The sequence below is a fragment of the Oryza brachyantha genome, chromosome 3 (assembly GCF_000231095.2).
Source record: "Oryza brachyantha chromosome 3, ObraRS2, whole genome shotgun sequence".
Taxonomy (NCBI): Eukaryota; Viridiplantae; Streptophyta; class Magnoliopsida; order Poales; family Poaceae; genus Oryza; species Oryza brachyantha.
This window is the reverse complement of record NC_023165.2, coordinates 20004910-20022779: the sequence shown is the minus strand read 5'-3', so window position 1 is coordinate 20022779 and position 17870 is coordinate 20004910. Positions and strand designations below refer to the sequence as shown.

Below are 17870 nucleotides of genomic sequence, written 5' to 3'. Positions count from 1 at the left end.
AATACGTTGGACCACTACGCATCATTCTATTAAAAATGACTGTTTTGTTTTTACCGATTCCCATTTCCTTTTTTGGATTCCAATGATTTATTTGGAAAAGTCAAAATGTTGGTATGCATCGTCCAAAGGAATTAATTGTGACTCATCGAGCATGTGTAGGAAAATTCTATTACCTAGTTAATGTTTCTCAAACATGTCGGACAACTATGCGTCATATTAAAAAGGGCCATGTTTTGTTTTAGCGGTTCTTGTTATATGTTTGGAATTCAATGATTTGTTGATTTATCATTATCTAGAAAAGTCAAATGTTGGTATGCGTACTCTAAAAATAATAAATTATGCATCTTCGAACATGTATAGGGAATCTTTATTAATTTATACAACCTCAAGAAAAATAAAGAATGATCATCGTTTTGGTGAATCTCTGTTTATAATTCAATATTATTGATAGTAGGTCAATATTGGGATATATTGTGACCAACATAATTATTCAGGGTGTATCAACCATGCGTTAGGTATGTCATTTCCTAATTATTAAGGTAGTGTCTTCTTGCTAACAGAAAGAACATTAAAGGACCATAATGGCTGGACGAATTTCCCAAATGGCAATATATAACAAAAAGTAATAATAGTACAAAAGTACTTACAAATATGAATTACATATATAACTTTTATGTTTTCAAACTAAATATTTCGAGAGATGTAAACAATGTTGCATTTAATTCGAAGGAAGTATAACACATAATCAAAAAACAAAACTAATTATTTCTTCGGTCACAACATAAACACTTTTGTACATGAATCTTGACCTACGGCTATAAAGGAAGTATTCTCTCTATGTTTTCTTTATACGACGGCATATCTACGTTTAACCATTTATCTTATTAAAAACTACAACTGATTTGGTTCCAAAATAAGTTTATTTTTTAGTTTTTAGATACAATGTTTTGACTCTTCGTATTATTTGAAATTTTTCTGCGATTAATATTTTTATTGTTAATATATGATAAAATATGAATAATACTTTATGCATGACTATTTTTTAAAAAAAATTATAAATTTTTTTAAATAAGATAAATGATTACACGTTTAATATAGAAATCGAAAATTAAATTTATTATGAGATGGAGGGAGGAGGAAGAAGTTTCATGCCCAAGGACAATACGACATGCCCTAAACAGTGGTAAATAAACTCAAGTGCTTATATATCAACCCCGTCTAAACCACACTACAACCAACACCCACCATAAGCAAGCAGCTAGCTGCTGCCAAAGAAAAGAGCCCTCTCTCTCTCTCTCTGTGTAACCTGCAGCTTGCTTTGGTGTCGCGCGCCATCGCTATGGCCGCCACCAAGAACGGCTCCCCGCTCCTCGGCAAGTACGAGCTCGGCCGCCTCCTCGGCCGCGGCACCTTCGCCAAGGTGTACCACGCCCGCTCCCTCGCCGGCGGCGAGCACGTGGCCGTCAAGGTGCTCGACAAGCCGGGGCTCGCCGCCGCCGGCGCCGGCATGGCCACGCGCGTGCTCCGCGAGGTCGCCGCCATGCGCCGCCTCCGCCACCCGAACGTGCTGAGGCTCCACGAGGTGCTCGCCACGCGCTCCAAGGTGTACCTCGTCATGGAGCTCGCCCCGGGTGGGGACCTCCTCTCCAGGCTCGCCTCCCTCCCGTCGCGCCGCCTCCCCGAGCACGCCGCGCGCCGGGTGTTCCTCCAGCTCGCCTCCGCGCTCATCTACTGCCACGCGCGCGGCGTGTCCCACCGCGACGTCAAGCCGCAGAACGTGCTGCTCGACGCCGACGGGAACCTCAAGGTCTCCGACTTCGGCCTCGCCGCGCTCCCGGACTCGCTCCGCGACGACGGCCGCCTGCACACGGCCTGCGGCACGCCGGCCTTCGCCGCGCCCGAGGTGCTCCGGCGCAAGGCCTACGACGGCGCCAAGGCCGACGCCTGGTCCTGCGGCGTCATCCTCTTCGTCCTCCTCGCCGGCCACCTGCCGTTCGACGACTCGAACATCGTCGACATGTGCCGGAAGGCGCACCGCCGCGAGTACGCGCTGCCGCGGTGGGTCTCGCAGCCGGCGCGCCGCCTCGTGGCCCGCCTGCTCGACCCCAACCCGGCCACCCGCCTCGCCGTGGCCGAGCTCGCGAGCCACCCGTGGTTCAAGCGGTCGCTCAGCCTCGACTCGCAGCTCGGCAGCCTCCTCGCCGGCCAGCCGGAGCGGGAGCTCGCGTTCCACGCCCCGCCGGCGCTGAACGCGTTCGACATCATATCCATGTCCCCCGGGCTCGACCTGTCCGGTCTGTTCGGTGACAGCAAGCGCCGCCGGGAGAAGCGGTTCATGACGACGGCGTCGCCGGAGCAGACGGTGGAGCGGCTGGGCCAGGCCGGCCCCAAGCTCGGCTACTTCATGGTGGGCAAGAAGGGGGTCGATCGCCTGCCCCTAGGCGGCCTCTCGGGGCTCGTGGCCATGTCCATGGAGATGTCGGAGGTGTCGCCGTCGATGATGCTCATCGAGCTGAAGCTCGAAGGCGGCGACGGCGACGAGGAGTTCGGGTGGGAGGAGCTCAGGACGGAGCTCGGCGACGACATGGTCATGGCATGGCATGGCTGCGACGGCAAAGACGTCAAGGATCAAGGGATTCTTTTGTAGGACAAATCAATGGACTTTAGCCACAAACTTTGTATGTATATTAGTAGGGATTCTGTGGTATTAATTAATTGTTTGTGTTGGACATTGATTAGATTGTTAGCTCAATCTAATTACGATGTTTGTGATTAAATTGGTGGTAGAAATGAATCTACATCATTTTGTGAAGGCCTGAATTTAGTCTTAATATCTTGGCCTTAATGATGAGTGCTCGATCACTCTCTCATTCCAGTTCAACTAAATTTCAGTTTTGCTCATCGATATTACATGTTTGGTAAGTTCATTTAGCTCGATCAGATTGTGCTAATGGGTACACAAATGATCTAGGTTTTTTACACAGTTCACAGGTTCAGAAAGGCAGTAATAATTACTACATAGGCCGTTATATGTTGCTGGTTTGGTACCAAAAGTATGTAGGATAGGCCATCTAAAACAGCAATATGTAGGATTTACAGGTTATACTGTTTGTAAATCACAATTTTCCTTATATTGGCCAATAAGCAAAGAAAGGTCATTAACTTCAGGATGGTACCAAAATCTACACTGATTGGCCAATACGACGTACTACCTCCAATTAATAATATAAGACTTTCTAATATTGCTTATATTCATATGAGTACTAATGAATCTAGATATATATATATATAAATAATATATATTAATCAGTAGATAAACTTAAGCATAACCAAAATATCTAACAATATGAAACGGATCGGAGAGAGTAGTAAATATGATTTCCAACGCTTTTAGCCAATAATGCTATCACCACAAATTGAAAGAAATATTGTAGGTTCCTCTCTTTTCGGATTCAATAGCAGTAGACGACTATAGTTCCGAGGTATGGTTTCGGTCAAGAGCCGGACAGTAGCGAACCTACAATCCTTGCTTTTGCACTAATTGCAGAGCTAACCTTTGTTCTATTGGTTTGGTGGTTAATTATTACTAAGACAATTTCTTTATGCCCATCACAGAACAAGGAGTTACTACATTTCCTAGTGCAAAATTTGGTACATATCTAACTTGGATTGTGCATATCATGGTATCAACATTTATAATATAAATTTGAGCACATATGGATCGTTACTTTCTCAAAAATTTAAAACTTCTCTAATTTTAATTAAAGCAGTGTCCAAGTCAAACAGATCTCGCTCCATGCTCAGCTCCACTCTGCATTCTGCCTGGATTGTCATCTTTTTCCTTGATAGCTACTTAACCTGAAGAAAAATCACCCAATTGCAACTGTTACCACGGAATCCCACGTAGACAACAGTTTTCTCCATTCCAATATGGAGACTGTTGGCTCCTTAATTTGATTAGTATGAGAGCTATATATAGAGTTATTTAATGTTTCACCATGCATATATAGTAATATAGATGGGTATTACTATGTATTAATACCATAATCAAGAGTTTAATTTGCTTTCCAAGGATTGCAAAGTGAACACAATGACTTAGTACGTAAAAAGATGATTATTGGCTGACACTTTTCCCGGCTACGCAAGCAAATTTGGTGATATGTAGAAAAGAGAGAATGAGAGAGAAAAATCATTGTTATACATGACAACGGCTTAGAGTTAACTCTTAGTATTTATTAAAAAATGGTTATATGAGAGTAGATAAAAAAGAAAGTAGTGTAATAAAAAATAGTTTACTATATTAATTAAGAAATCATATCTAACTTTACCTTTATACATACCATTATAAAATAGAGAGCAATTTTATTTTTAACGAGAGGTATCAAAATTTTATACTAAAATTTGGTACCTCTTCTTTTATACTAAAATTTGGCATCTCTATGTACCAAATTTTAATATAAAATTTTGGTACCTCCCGATACCTTTTCAAGAACTGTAAAATTGCTCTAAAATAGATGCTTATTGCTGATGTGGATCAGACAATAGTCTATGCTTGGCACTACCCTTGAAGATGCTCTTAAACCTCCTGTTTCACCGATGTTTATTCCAAAATATTTATTTATTTTTATCTTAGCTGCTTTCCATTTTTAAGTTCCTTTGTGCTTGTCCATCAGTGGGCACCAGATCATTGTCCATGGCCAGAATCATTTTCATCCACCCAACAAGGCAACAATTAAGGCGCTAGTAAGTATAGTTCACGCACATGTATATTTGTATGCATACATATGCTTGCCTGAAGAATATGCCACATCAAATTAATTAGCTAAAGTTTGGGAAAGTTATAAATAAGGTTACTGCTTTTTAATGCGTCATGACACCACCAAAGGTTGGTGGACAGACGGAGTTAACATATCGGTAAAGTGGAAGTCACGATCAATAAGAGAAGCAACCGATTCCAACAAGGGATTGCCTTCTCTTCAAAGATGAGAGAAATGCAAATGAGAAACGGAAATGGAGACAAATTAAACTGTGTGTCAACCAACTCTCAGATGGTTCGTAGAACGGTTCACAGCTCTGCATTGATCAACTGGAACCAAGATGCCAGCAACTTTGGTTTTAACAGTGACTGTTCAATTTGATCACAACTCTGGGTTGATCAATTGGAACGAGCATGCACTCAATTTGGACCCTTTTTTGTTACAATTCTCCCTAATTATTGGTGTAAGATCCAGAGAACGAAAAAAGTATAGTAGTAGTGATATTGACATGCATGGACATCGACCAGGGAAGTCAGGAACAGTCCAGCAGCTTACTGACAAACAAAGGAGTAGTAGTAGTAACTTGTATGGACAGTCCATCGTAGCTAAATTTTTCTAAAGTCTTAAGCATGATCAAGCTAGCTGTTAGCTACAAGCTTCCTATGCTAACCTCACTTAACTGAGCTGTAAAGTGATGAAAAGGAGCATGTATTTGACTGAATTTGCTGGTTAGGCCGTCAGAAGGGAAGAAAAAAAGATGCAGCAAAACCGGAGCAACATGTTTGCAGGAAAAGAAGGCAAAAATTTGTGTTTGGTTTTTATGCATCGGCAAAATTTGAACTGACATATATTGCAAATGAGAATCACACACAAAAACAAAGTGTCATTTTTTTTCTATGGGACTCATTAATTCTCCCCCCTTCCATTTGATTTTTTTTGAAAGAAATTCTGTGCCACTACTTTGAGTAGTGCTTAATTATCTCCTACCACTTTTGATGAGAGGTTATAATAAGTTCAAACAAACTAATGGACCTCAATCAGTAAGAGAGGAGAGAAAAGAAGCAATTGTGATGATGATAATGATGACGATAAGCTCTGTAGTAAGGAGATAACCCCATAATTAAGCACGAGGAAATGATTTCGATTTGATCAGAAGAATATTCCTGGCACATCTTTGTGACAAGAACATTACTTATCACATCTGCAGTGTCCCTGTAATACTACCTTCTTGTAGTATTCAGTTTCTTGCATCCAACACTGTGATTCTGTAAAGAGGAAGAGAATACCTAACATCAAGATTCACCCATGGTCATGGTGAGCAGTGAGTGACCACAAAAGGTGCAAGAGCAAGGTGGTCACAATCAGAGTGGAACAGTTGTAGAGATTTTTGGTATCCCTTGTCTGAAAGCAAGCACACCCTGTATATAATGGCATCTGATTACTGATAAGCCATGGTTGCTTGGACTTATCAAGGTTACTTTTAGAGTTGCCGTGGCTTCTCAAATGCACTTGTTTATCTCTACCGCCATTTTCGGACTGAAGATTCACTTGGAAGCATTTTCTAATACTAGCCAAGATTCTTCAGATCGACTAGATTCCACAGCATAACGCTGTAATTTATAACTGTACTGACACATCATCTAAGAGCAAGGTAGTTGACGTAGTTGATATTTAACCTATGTTTGACCGCTCATCTTATTTTTTTTAAAAAAATAGTTATCTCTTATTTGTTAGACTGGTTTTAGCATTGAATAAAATTTAAGCATAACTTATATTTCTATATATTTGGATAAAAAGTGAGTGACAAATAACCAAACATATGCCTAAAATTGGATGGCGTGAAACATAAAAAAGTTAAAAGGGGTAAAAGAGATGGTTTTTGCCTCTAGTTTTATCCACATGTACTCATCGATTAAGAGGTAAACATATACCATATTACCTCAATAATATACAATATTGTTTTAATTCGTTTGCTCTCACACTACTTACTTTGCACTTCTTTTAAAACTCATGTAAACTAGAGATTACCTCTTCTATGAGAGATGGATTATGCTCTCTCTCTCTCTCTCTATTTTTCACCTTAGTGTATCATCTAACCATACATGGTACTATGAGAGGTAGCACACTAGCACTTGTAAAAATTATTGCACTTGAGTATTTGACTGGGCTCCAACTCCGCATATTGCATTTTCTTTTATATGTAAGCTTCATAGAGGATCCTTTTTCATGGGAATTTCCTCGGAGGGAGTATAATAACATAATTGACTTTTTGTCATACATTTGACTATTCGTCTTATTTTTTTAAAAAAATATAAATATATAAAATTTAAGTTATAATTAAAATAAATTTGGTAAATAATTATAATCATAATAAAATACTAATAATTATACAAATTATTTTAATAAAACGTCGTCTGTTCAAATACGGTTTAGCTTTAAAAGAGTGAAGCACTGAAGCCCACGTTATCCCAAAATCCAGTTTGGCACAGTAAATTATGGGCCGGAGCCCATTTGCATGCAGAGTGGATCAGCCACGGCCCATATACATGCAGCGAGCGAGAGAGAGAGAGAGAGAGAGAGATCAGACACGTGTCACAAAACGACGATACTCTATCCCGTGGAAGAGAAAAAAAATATCCGCGGCGGCTTCGCTGCAAAATCTTCTCCCACTCCGGCGCCCCGCCTCCGCAGCAAGCAGCAGCCACCACCACCGCCATGGGGGTATCTCCGGTCGCGACCTACCCGTCCCCCTCCTCCTCCTCCCCCTACGCGCTCGCGCGCCCGCCGTCCGCGTCGGCGGGGAGGAGGACGGCGCCGAGCCGGGCCCACGCCGCGGCGGCGGGGATGTCGTCGGGGGCGTCCCCGTTCGTCGGGCAGGGTTTCGCGGTGGCCGCGCGGCCGAGGGCTGGTGCGCGGCCCCGCGGGGGAGGCGCGATGGGGTGCAAGTGCCTGTTCGGGCTCGGCGTGCCGGAGCTGGTCGTCATCGCGGGCGTCGCCGCGCTGGTGTTCGGGCCCAAGCAGCTGCCCGAGATCGGCCGGAGCATCGGGAAGACCGTCAAGAGCTTCCAGCAGGTGCGCACGGCCGAAGAAATGATCCCATCAGTCGGTTGTGAATGATACTAATGCATACTACTACTGCTATATTACTGTTGCTTAGCACTTTGGAAATTGGGAAATTTACCAGTTAATTGCCCCCAATTGCTTGACACAGTGAGGTCAAGGTCACTTCATTTGTGTTAGTGCTAAGTTGTTGTGCTAGGATCGCGAATTATTGATAATACATTTATGATGATTTTGAGACGATTCTTGCGGTTATAGAACATTACCACTCTGCCGCTTGAGTATATCGTGAGGTTTTAGGTCATTTTTTCAGTGCACTCTACGTTGATATCTCTAGCAAGAAGATTAATACGCCAGTTCAAAGATTTGTGATAAAACGTTTTTGTATATTTTGAGGATAATCTTGGATTGTTAGGGTTGTTTATGTACCATAGGTTCTTTTTCTTTTACTAATTATGTAACATTTTTATTTGATATTCATCTGAACCAGAACTGAGTTAGAAATGTGGGTTATAAGATAATTTTGTTTTAAGCTGTTTCATTGTGATGCAACTGTTTTGACCTGTAGTAAACTGTTATTGTGCATTTATCTAAGCTGTTTCATTGTGACGCAGTTGTTTTCAAATGGATGATCATGGATTTAATGATTTCGAAATATACTTTGTTCTGTTTGTTGCTGAAATTAGGCATATCTTGTTGCAAGAAACTTGCTACCTGCTACATAGTTCGAAATTACCTGACATGCTATCTCGTGTATTGATTATCTTCTATACCACTTTGTTCTGATCCCTACAAAGTAGAGGAGAGTGTGACTTAGTCCGAGTAGTCAACATATTCATTTGACCAATACTGTCTATATGCTTAGATCTTTAGATCTGTTTTTGCAATGACATTCAGAAACAGAATGTTAGTAAATGAAACATGTAAGGCTGCGTTCAGGGAACATTTGGTGAACGTTACCACTTGAACAATTAGAATATCTCCAATCATCCTTAGGCCGCGTTCGTCCCCCTAAGGTAAGTTAACTTACCCCCTCGTTTTCCGCGCGCACGCTTTCCGAACTGCTAAACGGTGTATTTTTTGCAAAAATTTTCTATAGGAAAGTTGTTTTAAAAAATCATATTAATTTATTTTATATTTTTTAATAATTAATAATTAATTAATCATGTATTAATATATTACTATGTTTTCCGTGCCGAGGTAAGTTAACTTACCCCGTTACAAACGAACGCAGCCTTAGTGATATAGAAAATCACTAGTGTTGAGATATATGGCCTCCAGGCCCTCCACCATTCCAGTTTACTACTGGTCAATTGATAATTTGTTACCTGTCTAAGAGCTTGGTGTAAGACTATTAAGCCACACTATCACTTGCCATTGGTAGCTCAAGGCCTCAAGATCCTTCTCATGCTCCAAGGAGTTCCAGTAGTAGTCTAATTTTGTACTTTCTGTCAAGTTACAATGTCATTACTTGCACACCCTTTTGTAAGCAGGTCATGCTATGTCCAGTTTCTAACTGGCAGACTGACCCATTTGCACAAATTCCCTCAGGCAGCTAAGGAGTTTGAAACAGAACTGAAGAAAGAGCCTGAGGATGGTGGCGACCAGCCCCCGCCTCCAACCCAGACAGCAGTTAGTGACGACGGCGAGGAGAAGGAGGAGCTCGAGGCGTCCAGTAGCAAGGAGAGTACATGAGGACCAATCGACAGTGTGCGAGTTAGAATTGTGTATGTACAATTGTATGGATGATGTGTTCGTTCAGGTAGCGGCACATTTCTCCCTGTTTTTTTGGTGACGTTCTTGCAGGCCATGTAGCGATGTTGTTTGTACCAGGTAAAAAATGGATCAGTCTGAAAATACGATGATTATTTATGAGGCTAATTGTGTACATCCATTTGGTACGAGTTTTCTGCAATTTCTCACATTACAGAAGGATAAGCTACTGATTGATAGAAGGAAGTTCAGGTCGGTTTGTTTCTTTTGTGCCGAGTTTAGTGCATGTTTTGGTTGAGCTGCGAATTGCTGTACAATCCGAGATGGTCTTGAATATTAAGATTTTGATTTTAGGGTTAATTTGAGGGGTTGCTTTTGTTTGCTGGGCCTTGTTCCATGATTATTACATAGGAAGACAAGTAAAAAAATCTACTTATACCAAGAGCTTGGAGGAGTTTTTGCAATCTTTAAGGACCCTTTGAATTGTAGGATTGGAAAAAATGTAGGAACAGAAAAAGGCCCTTTGAATTGTAGTATTGGAAAATTGTAGGAACATAAAACACACGATTTTGATATAAATGTGGGTAAAATAGAGAATTGAAAAACATGTGCACAATCGTTAGATTGGATCCCAAAAATACACAGAAATCCGATAAAAGAGATGAGCTGAAAGGAAGTTTTCCACGAGCTTGATGTTAAAATTCTTCAAAAACTTCCATCGGATAAAACATCCAAAATTCAACACAAAATTCCTAAATTTCTCCTTCAAATCAAAAGGGGCCTTATCGAGTTACCATCGGGTTGAAATGCAAGCCTAGCCGGGATGATGAATTTCAGTAAATTTCATTCGAAATCATGCCTTTAAGTGGGTCCCACTTGTCAGCCACCGCCGCAGGAACTCGCGGGCCCACTGGCAGAAAGCAGTGTGAGGTTAAGGAAAAAAAACAAACAAACTCGCGTGCTATCCGCTTCACTCTCGAAGTCCAACGCCGCAAAAATCTGACCATGGTTCTCCTCGCCGCCGCCGCCGCCGTCGGCCCATTCAAAACCCTAAACCCTACCTTGCACCCGAGCTCCGGCCGCCGCCTCCGCCTGCCGCTGGCGCTGCCCCTTCCGCGCGGCGGCCGCGTTCCCCCCCGGTTCTCCGCGGAGTACCGCGAGGCCGCCGCCCCTCGGCCGGCGACGGCGACGACGCCGCGGCCGACGGAGGTCCCGTGGAGCAGGGAGCTTTGCAACTCCGTCCGTCTCATCGGGACGGTGGGCACCGACGTGGAGCTGCGGCAGCTGCCCAGCGGCGGCGCCGTCGCTCGGGGCCGCCTCGCCGTCTGGAAGTCGGCCACCGAGACCACTTGGTAATTACGTCGCGCGTGATGCCATGGCTTTCGCCTTGGTTCCTTCCATCTCTGCGCCTCGCGTTTTGGTTTTCTCTATCGTTGATGGTATAGATGGTATTAGATCAGATATATAGATGGTATTAGAATAGATAAGTATTTGAAAAAAAGTGTTAGTGCTGCAAACGGACTCCCAATGGATCGGAAACTAATTATGTATTCAAGTCTGGTATCGACTGTTGGCTTTTTAACATTGGAAAGAAGATGTAGTGCAAACTGACTCCAGCCGTAATTGCAGACAGTACCCATGTTGGCATGCCAGGGAATAGGAATAATGCTTACGTTTTGCAAGATAAGATTTTCAGAAGTTAAAATAACTTAACTAGCAATTTGCTCATATGTTGTAACGATAAAACTATAGTTGTGGTTCAAGTTTCATAATCTAAACCTCGAAGAGAACATATATATTATTCATATGGATAGTTTAAATAGAATTGGAATATGTTATTTTAGATAATTAAAGTTAATCTTGAACTGACAAGGTAAAAGATTCACTAATGAGACTGGTACAATTACAAATTACGTAAATTCAATGCTAAAAAAATTAGGTAAACTTTGTTGCAAGTAAATTCATACAAACTTGCTTTTAAGCTGGCTAATCAAATAGATTAGACATATAACTATTAAAATAAGAGTTATTCCAATTGGAAAAGTATTTTAAAAGTGATGAATAATCAATATAGATTAAATAACTATGTATATGATTGATCCAATTCAAAGCTATATCCAGAATACAATCTAAATAGTAATTCATTCGTGAAGAACATAAAAACAAATTGATTCCTAAATAATTCAGTTCCGAGTTAACTTTTAAATATGGTAAATAAAAACACAAAAGAATGTTTGAACTACCTAATTATAAATTAAATGAAATTGATTCTATGAATTAAATTTCTAAAAAGAAGATAATATTGTGCTTAATTTACAAAGAAGTAACAACAAACTGTTTTTCTGATTTCTTGCCTATGCAGTTGCACGGGTTGATGGCTAGTGTAAGACTAGTTCTTTAGCAATCATTTCAGAGTCATACATCTTAAATACTGGTAGTATTATTACAAGTTTCCTTGTCAATATATTTGTTTTTGAGTGCATAATGGTTGTAGTGATGCTGTAGGGTAACTCTAGCATTCTGGGATGACCTAGCTGTTGTGGCATCTGAGCATGTGAAGAAGGGTGACCGAATATTTGTTTCTGGACGTCTCGTGTCGGATACTGTTGATGAGGGTCCTGAGAAACGGCAGGTTTATTACAAGGTATCTCTGGTAAAGTGGTAATATTTTTTCTGAGTTATTTCAATTCTTTTCCATGCTTTCTATGAAAACCACCATATACTTCACAGGTTGTGGTTCAACAGTTAAATTTCATTGAGTCCTTCCAGCAAGTGCAGTTATATGAGCCAGAGGCAGGTCAGGATACCTTAGGTATGGATGTTATTTAGCCAGAGGCAGTTCTATCATCTGCATTATATAACTACTGGTTTTTATTTCTTGTGATGGATAACAGTAAAGTAGCTGAAGACTACCAGTTCCGAAAGGCTATATTCAATTAATGTTATCAATTTTCCCTGAAAAATAAAGAAATAGCATAGAAGGTTGCAGGCCTTAGCAATGGTTAGTCTTTGGATACTCTTCCAAATAATTAAAGGGTTGTTGCACCCTGAATTTCTTCAGGAGTTCAGGTTATAAACTTGTATAATATATTGTGCCAATGCATAGCATAAAACTTGCTTTGCCCAAATATTGTGTGCGGAGGTTTCAGAAAAAAAAAACTCACATATAAGCAATAGTTCTCACACAAGTACACAACCTAACTTAAGTGAAACATTGCAGAATTACTTGTTATTTTTAATGGAACATTATTGCATTGTGGGTCTTCTATGTGGTATCATGTGTAACTTTGTACATCCTTTTTCATTAAATATGGAAATGTGGAATTGAGTGGAGCTCTTGCTTAGACTGAAACCCAGAACAAATTGTATTGTGGTGAATACAAGTTAACCTACTTATTTGTCTGTATTTAAGTTCTCCAGAGATATTATGTCAATGGTATGTGTGGCACACTGCTGTCTAGCTGTTTGCTACTTTAATGATTTAAGAAGTATAGAAGAGAAATTCACTCTTGCCTGTGTAACCAAGGTGGAAAGCATGGAAATTATGTTGGTTCTACCTCTGACTCGACTGATGGTAAAAGTAGGGACCATGTTAACTCATCCCGTTCAACTGAACAGTTGTGGCAAGCCTTCTTTGCTAATCCCCTTGATTGGTGGGATAACAGGACAAATAAGGTTACATTCTTCTTCTTATTATTATTATTCATTTAGACAGTCAAATGCATTATCATTTCATTCCATGATAAATGAACTAATTGCTTGTGTTCTTGATTTGTTGTGTAAACCATATACCTCCTTTTTGGAGGGTTATGTCCTACCAGGCACTGAAATTTGTGATAACACTTTCTAATAGTCCAAAACTTTTCAGACGATTAAAACACTGTGAAGGATCATGGTTGACATTGTAAAATTGAAACATCAAAGGGGTCAAATGCAATCATGAAGGATAAAGTAAAATTTAGAAGTTGCAACCTAGTCAGCATTGTGATGTGGCCATATTGCTGTTTCGGTCATGCAATTGTTTTTTGGGTTATTTCTAGTGTCTTGTGAAATTGTAGAAACCAGAACCATCCATCTTGAATTTGTAAACAAGTTCAGTATTACGGAAAGACTTATCTGGCTTTCCGTTCAATCAAGTCATCAATATATGCTGTAGGTTACTCGAAGATCTGCTTATCATATACATGGGTTTGCTTCAGGTCATAAACTTAGTATGCTCCTTGTTGCATAAGAATAATTTCTGAGTATTATTTGCTGTGCGGTACATAAACTTAGTATGCTCCTTGTTGCATAAGAATAATTTCTGAGTATTATTTGCTGTGCGGTACAACGAGTGCAAACTAATAGCTAACTAATAGCTAGATACCTCAGTGCAACCATGCCAACCATTTTTGGTTGGGGCAATAGTGGAACACAGAAATTCTAAAATAAGTAATCTATAGTGAATTGTGAAGTTTAATTTTCTGTATTAGGATATAGAAAAAGAGTTTTCTGTGAATTGTCAATTCTTATTTTTCATTTATTTAGTTTGTCAGAGTTTTCACCTTTTGTGTTTCTCTTAATGTTTTGTTATTGAATTTGATTTTGATGTCTGTATGGTAGTCTGACCTCAACTGGGTTGTATGTTCAGCTTTCTTTCTTTTTTTCTTGCTTTCTGAATCGGCTGACCAATTTGAATTCATTCTTACAGTTGGCTATTGTTTTGCATTAGATATCTGTCCAGGTATCCAGGAATAATGCTCTTTTGCCTTTTCACTCTCCATTTATGAAATATTGCCATGGGAGGAACAGGGACTACTCTGTTCAGATTTGTTAGTGGAGCATCTCCAAATGAAACTACTTTTCTTGACTGTCTCATGATAACATGCAAAAGGTTACCATGCCGTATTAGATTGTGAAATTCCATGCTATCTTTTTCCCACAAAGCTTTATCATAGAAGTTGATTGCAGTTCTTATTTGTGCATTTATTTGTTTGGTCAATAATTTGGGATTCATACATGTCTTTTTCAAGATGCACTGGAGATTTGTTTTAATAATGAATACGTGATTTATGACTGCAATGTCCCTCTTTTGCTACATTTATCATTGATTGATGTACATGTATGAACAGAAGAACCCGAGGTATCCAGACTTCAAGCATAAGCACACTGGCGAAGCATTGTGGGTTGATGGGAGGAACAACCCCAATTGGGTTATTTCGCAGTTAGCAATTTTGGACTCCAGAATGGGTTCTCGTCAAGACGGCGAGAGAAAACCAGTTGCCTTTATGTATGCTGATGACTTCATGACACCTAACACTAACACTGAAGCCCATCTGTGAAAGGAAACCTTCCAGTTCACCGATTATCATGACCACTATGTATTGGACAGAAAATGTACTACTGCGCTAGTTGACCTACGCTCCAATTTTGCTGTACATAGGTAGACTCTGGAAGCTTGCCATAGAGTATGGCCATCTGTTGTAGTCAGTAGTAATGACAAATGCAGATGGACTAAAGAATCGGTTGGGCTTCCCTTAATTGTCTGAGAAACGGTACATCTGTTGGTGTGTGTGCATCAGCTGAGCCTCTACTGACAAGTGACATGTATTGACATGCTCCTTGGCTTCTTAGACGGTGCAACAATGCTATCATCGTATCTGCTGTGAGTTGTGACCTGTAAAGAACTATGATCTCTCATGTTCCACAATATCAGAGTGCTCTCATGTTTCCCTAAGATGAAACCATATATCCAGCTACAGCAGGTACACGATTATGCGTGTTTCTTTTTCCCTTCATATCCAAGTCTTGCTGCACTGTCATGTGTATTGTATATCTGTATGCTAACTTGCTAAGGCATACGTTGAACCACCGAGATATATACATCTCTACAGCTTTTGATAGTTGATACCTCTTTAGTTGCACCTGACATCAAATCTGAAATCTGACAGGCGAAAAAAAAAATCTGTGGAGAGGGACGCAACATTTTGTTTAATCACCAGCAAAGCACGTGGACCTACCGTTCCATGAACTCCAGCAACCAAACCACTGCAGCATCCTGGAAGGCAGAAGTGAACAGGTTAGCAATTGCATAGTGCCCTTCAATTTCTTCTTTCTTGCATAGATTGGTTTTTTCTGTAGGAAAATGACTTGCTGTGTGGATAAAGACTTGATGAACAATCAATTGACTGACCGATTGATATAATACATATTCATATGGCTCCAGTGGATGGATGGATGCTTCTGTATGCAGCTTTGATATCTCATCTCATGCATGCATGTGCACCACATGTATGTTGTCCGCCCATAGTTCGACCAATGCATGTGTTGACACACAGAATACAGGGGGCTTGCAGTTGCTCTGCATGGGCTGGTGCTTCTTGACCGATCTTGAATTGATGATCCATCTAATTAAGTTATCCCATCTTCTTTGCCGACTCTGACTTTACTGAGCTAGGTCAGAATTGGTATTGGATCCAGTGATCATCGGACATAACTAATCTTGTAACACATGCATGGTATACGTACTTAATCTGTTCTGTTCTTTGGAAACACAGTGGTAAGATTAAGAATTTGTTTGCTTAAGTAGGGCTTTAGTTCAAGTCAATTTGTTCTAGAACTAGAATCAAGATTCAGATACAACAAGTTGCAAGTTAAGTGTATGTATGCTACCAAGTGAAACACGCATGTCTCTTCTCAAATAACATTAGTGAAGCAAGGAAACGAAAGGAAACTAATTAATCTGTATGTGTTTGTCTTACGAAGATTCCGGTTGCAATTTTTTTTTCTCGTTTTCTCTTTGTATGATCACTTTGTTTGTTGGATTCGTGAATGGTGAATCATATCAACAAAAGATAGCACGCAAAGATTGATTGACAAAGTGGCTTAGTTCATAACAACCGAGTACAATAGCATCGAAACGATAGTATAATCCACAAGAGAAAATAAAGAAAGGCAGGAGAGAGCCATGTATAGTTCTTCCATCTTGTTGACATGATTTGAAGTAGTAGTAACCAACAATCAATATATAACTGTTTCTTCAATTCGTTTGTACATACACATGGAGAGTTTAACTCAAATCTCCACATCTCCTTTGTGCTGCTAAAATTAAAAATGAAAAACCCTACTAGTTTAACATTAAAGATGGAACAAAGCAGAAGCACATCCATGTGCATGCTTTGCTTTTGATGTCCCAAGCTCATCTCCTTTGTGGCTTGGGGAACAACCCAGATGAACAAAAATAATAAAGGGGAAGAAAAAAAAAGAAATAAGAAATGAAAAGCTGATGCTTAGATCTTCATTTGCCTTGGTGATCCTAGCCCTGTGGCTTCAGATCTCTTCATGATCCTCAGCTTCTTGCATGTGCTGGTGAACATTCTGCAAATCGAAAAGGGATCAAATTTAATCAGATACATGTCTTAGATATATGTATGAAAAGATGGTATTGATGAGTGAGATGATGACAGGTGGTGCTTACTCGAATGGCACGTCGCCGACGAGCATCAAGTCGCCGTCCTTGTCCTGGTAGGTGACGGCGAACTCCGACGGGTTGGCGGAGTCGGCGGCGCCGCCGGAGAAGCAGACGAACATGGCCTCCAGGGCCTCCCTCAGCTCCCTATACCCCTTGTACATCCTCAGGTCGATCTTCCTCAGGTACGGCGCCCCGTCCATGCTCACCTTCACCAGTGACCCGTTGGCGGCGGCGGCGGCCGGAGCCTGCGCCGCGTTCTTGGTGGTGGGCTCGTCTTTGTTGTTGCAGCTCACGGCGGCCTTGCTCTTGCTCGCCGCCGCCTGGAAGCAGCTCTTCCTGTACGACCTCACCGGCGGCCACCCGACCACTTGAGCCCTGCAGGGAGGGGAGGAGCAGTACGTCAGTCTCCATGCACGTAAGAACCCCAGCCATGGTTGGTATGGAAAGCTAGCTAAGCTAGGCAGGCTGAAAGACTCACTTGGCTACCGGCGGTGCGGCCTCGACGGCGTCCTGCTCGTCGGCGCTGCTGGCGGCGTCGTCCTCCGCGGCGCGCTTCTTGCCCCTAGGCGTCGACGCCAACGGCAGGCGGTGGTCGTCGTCTGCTGTCCCCGGCAGGCCGAGCCTGAGCTCGGTGGCCTTGAGGTTGTCGGCGTACCCCACGGCGGCTTCCATTTCTCCCCGGATGAACGACCTCGCTAGCTCGCTCTAGCTGTAAAGCCTCTCCTCGCTCGCTTCCCAAGCTGTCGCTGTGCGTGGTCGAGCTGATCGGAGACGAAGGATGATGCGTTGGTTGGCTAGGGCTGGAGAGAGTGCATGTTTTATAGGAGAGGGGGGGAGAGGGAGAGGTCCATATCGCCATGGATGGCAGTGCACACGTAGGAGGTGGTGGT

At 41.5% G+C, this 17870-nt stretch overlaps 3 protein-coding genes across 3 annotated transcripts; 2 read left to right on the top strand and 1 right to left on the bottom strand.

Annotated features, from left to right (window-relative positions):
- Positions 1-1241: 1241 nt before the first annotated feature.
- On the top strand, positions 1242-9694 carry LOC102720036 (CBL-interacting protein kinase 7). Its single transcript, XM_040522642.1, has 4 exons — positions 1242-2612; positions 6242-6248; positions 7661-7829; positions 9369-9694. Exons 1-4 carry the CDS (start codon positions 1340-1342, stop codon positions 9510-9512), a joined length of 1593 nt encoding a protein of 530 aa, XP_040378576.1. The 5' UTR covers positions 1242-1339; the 3' UTR covers positions 9513-9694.
- Positions 9695-10487: 793 nt separating this feature from the next.
- Positions 10488-15275, top strand: LOC102719757 (protein OSB2, chloroplastic-like). Its single transcript, XM_006651553.3, has 5 exons — positions 10488-10882; positions 12036-12174; positions 12261-12342; positions 13057-13205; positions 14642-15275. Exons 1-5 carry the CDS (start codon positions 10536-10538, stop codon positions 14849-14851), a joined length of 927 nt encoding a protein of 308 aa, XP_006651616.2. The 5' UTR covers positions 10488-10535; the 3' UTR covers positions 14852-15275.
- Positions 15276-16407: 1132 nt separating this feature from the next.
- On the bottom strand, positions 16408-17811 carry LOC102711239 (auxin-responsive protein IAA12-like). Its single transcript, XM_006650259.3, has 3 exons — positions 17459-17811; positions 16987-17355; positions 16408-16886 (listed from the first exon to the last, which is right to left on the bottom strand). The coding sequence occupies exons 1-3, from the start codon at positions 17650-17652 to the stop codon at positions 16799-16801; spliced, it is 651 nt and encodes a 216-aa protein (XP_006650322.1). The 5' UTR covers positions 17653-17811; the 3' UTR covers positions 16408-16798.
- Positions 17812-17870: the final 59 nt, after the last annotated feature.

Bases quoted from the DNA above. Each gene is read 5' to 3' on its own strand.
- LOC102711239 (XM_006650259.3), bottom strand. From the start codon at position 17,652: ATGGAAGCCGCCGTGGGGTACGCCGACAACCTCAAGGCCACCGAGCTC. The intron at 17,356-17,458 runs GTGAGTCTTTCA...CCCTCCCTGCAG, and splicing joins GCCGCACCGCCGGTAGCCAA to GGCTCAAGTGGTCGGGTGGC. The intron at 16,887-16,986 runs GTAAGCACCACC...TTCGATTTGCAG, and splicing joins GTCGGCGACGTGCCATTCGA to AATGTTCACCAGCACATGCA.
- LOC102720036 (XM_040522642.1), top strand. From the start codon at position 1,340: ATGGCCGCCACCAAGAACGGCTCCCCGCTCCTCGGCAAGTACGAGCTC. The intron at 7,830-9,368 runs GTGCGCACGGCC...AAATTCCCTCAG, and splicing joins CCGTCAAGAGCTTCCAGCAG to GCAGCTAAGGAGTTTGAAAC.
- LOC102719757 (XM_006651553.3), top strand. From the start codon at position 10,536: ATGGTTCTCCTCGCCGCCGCCGCCGCCGTCGGCCCATTCAAAACCCTA. The intron at 12,175-12,260 runs GTATCTCTGGTA...TATACTTCACAG, and splicing joins AACGGCAGGTTTATTACAAG to GTTGTGGTTCAACAGTTAAA. The intron at 13,206-14,641 runs GTTACATTCTTC...ATGTATGAACAG, and splicing joins GGGATAACAGGACAAATAAG to AAGAACCCGAGGTATCCAGA.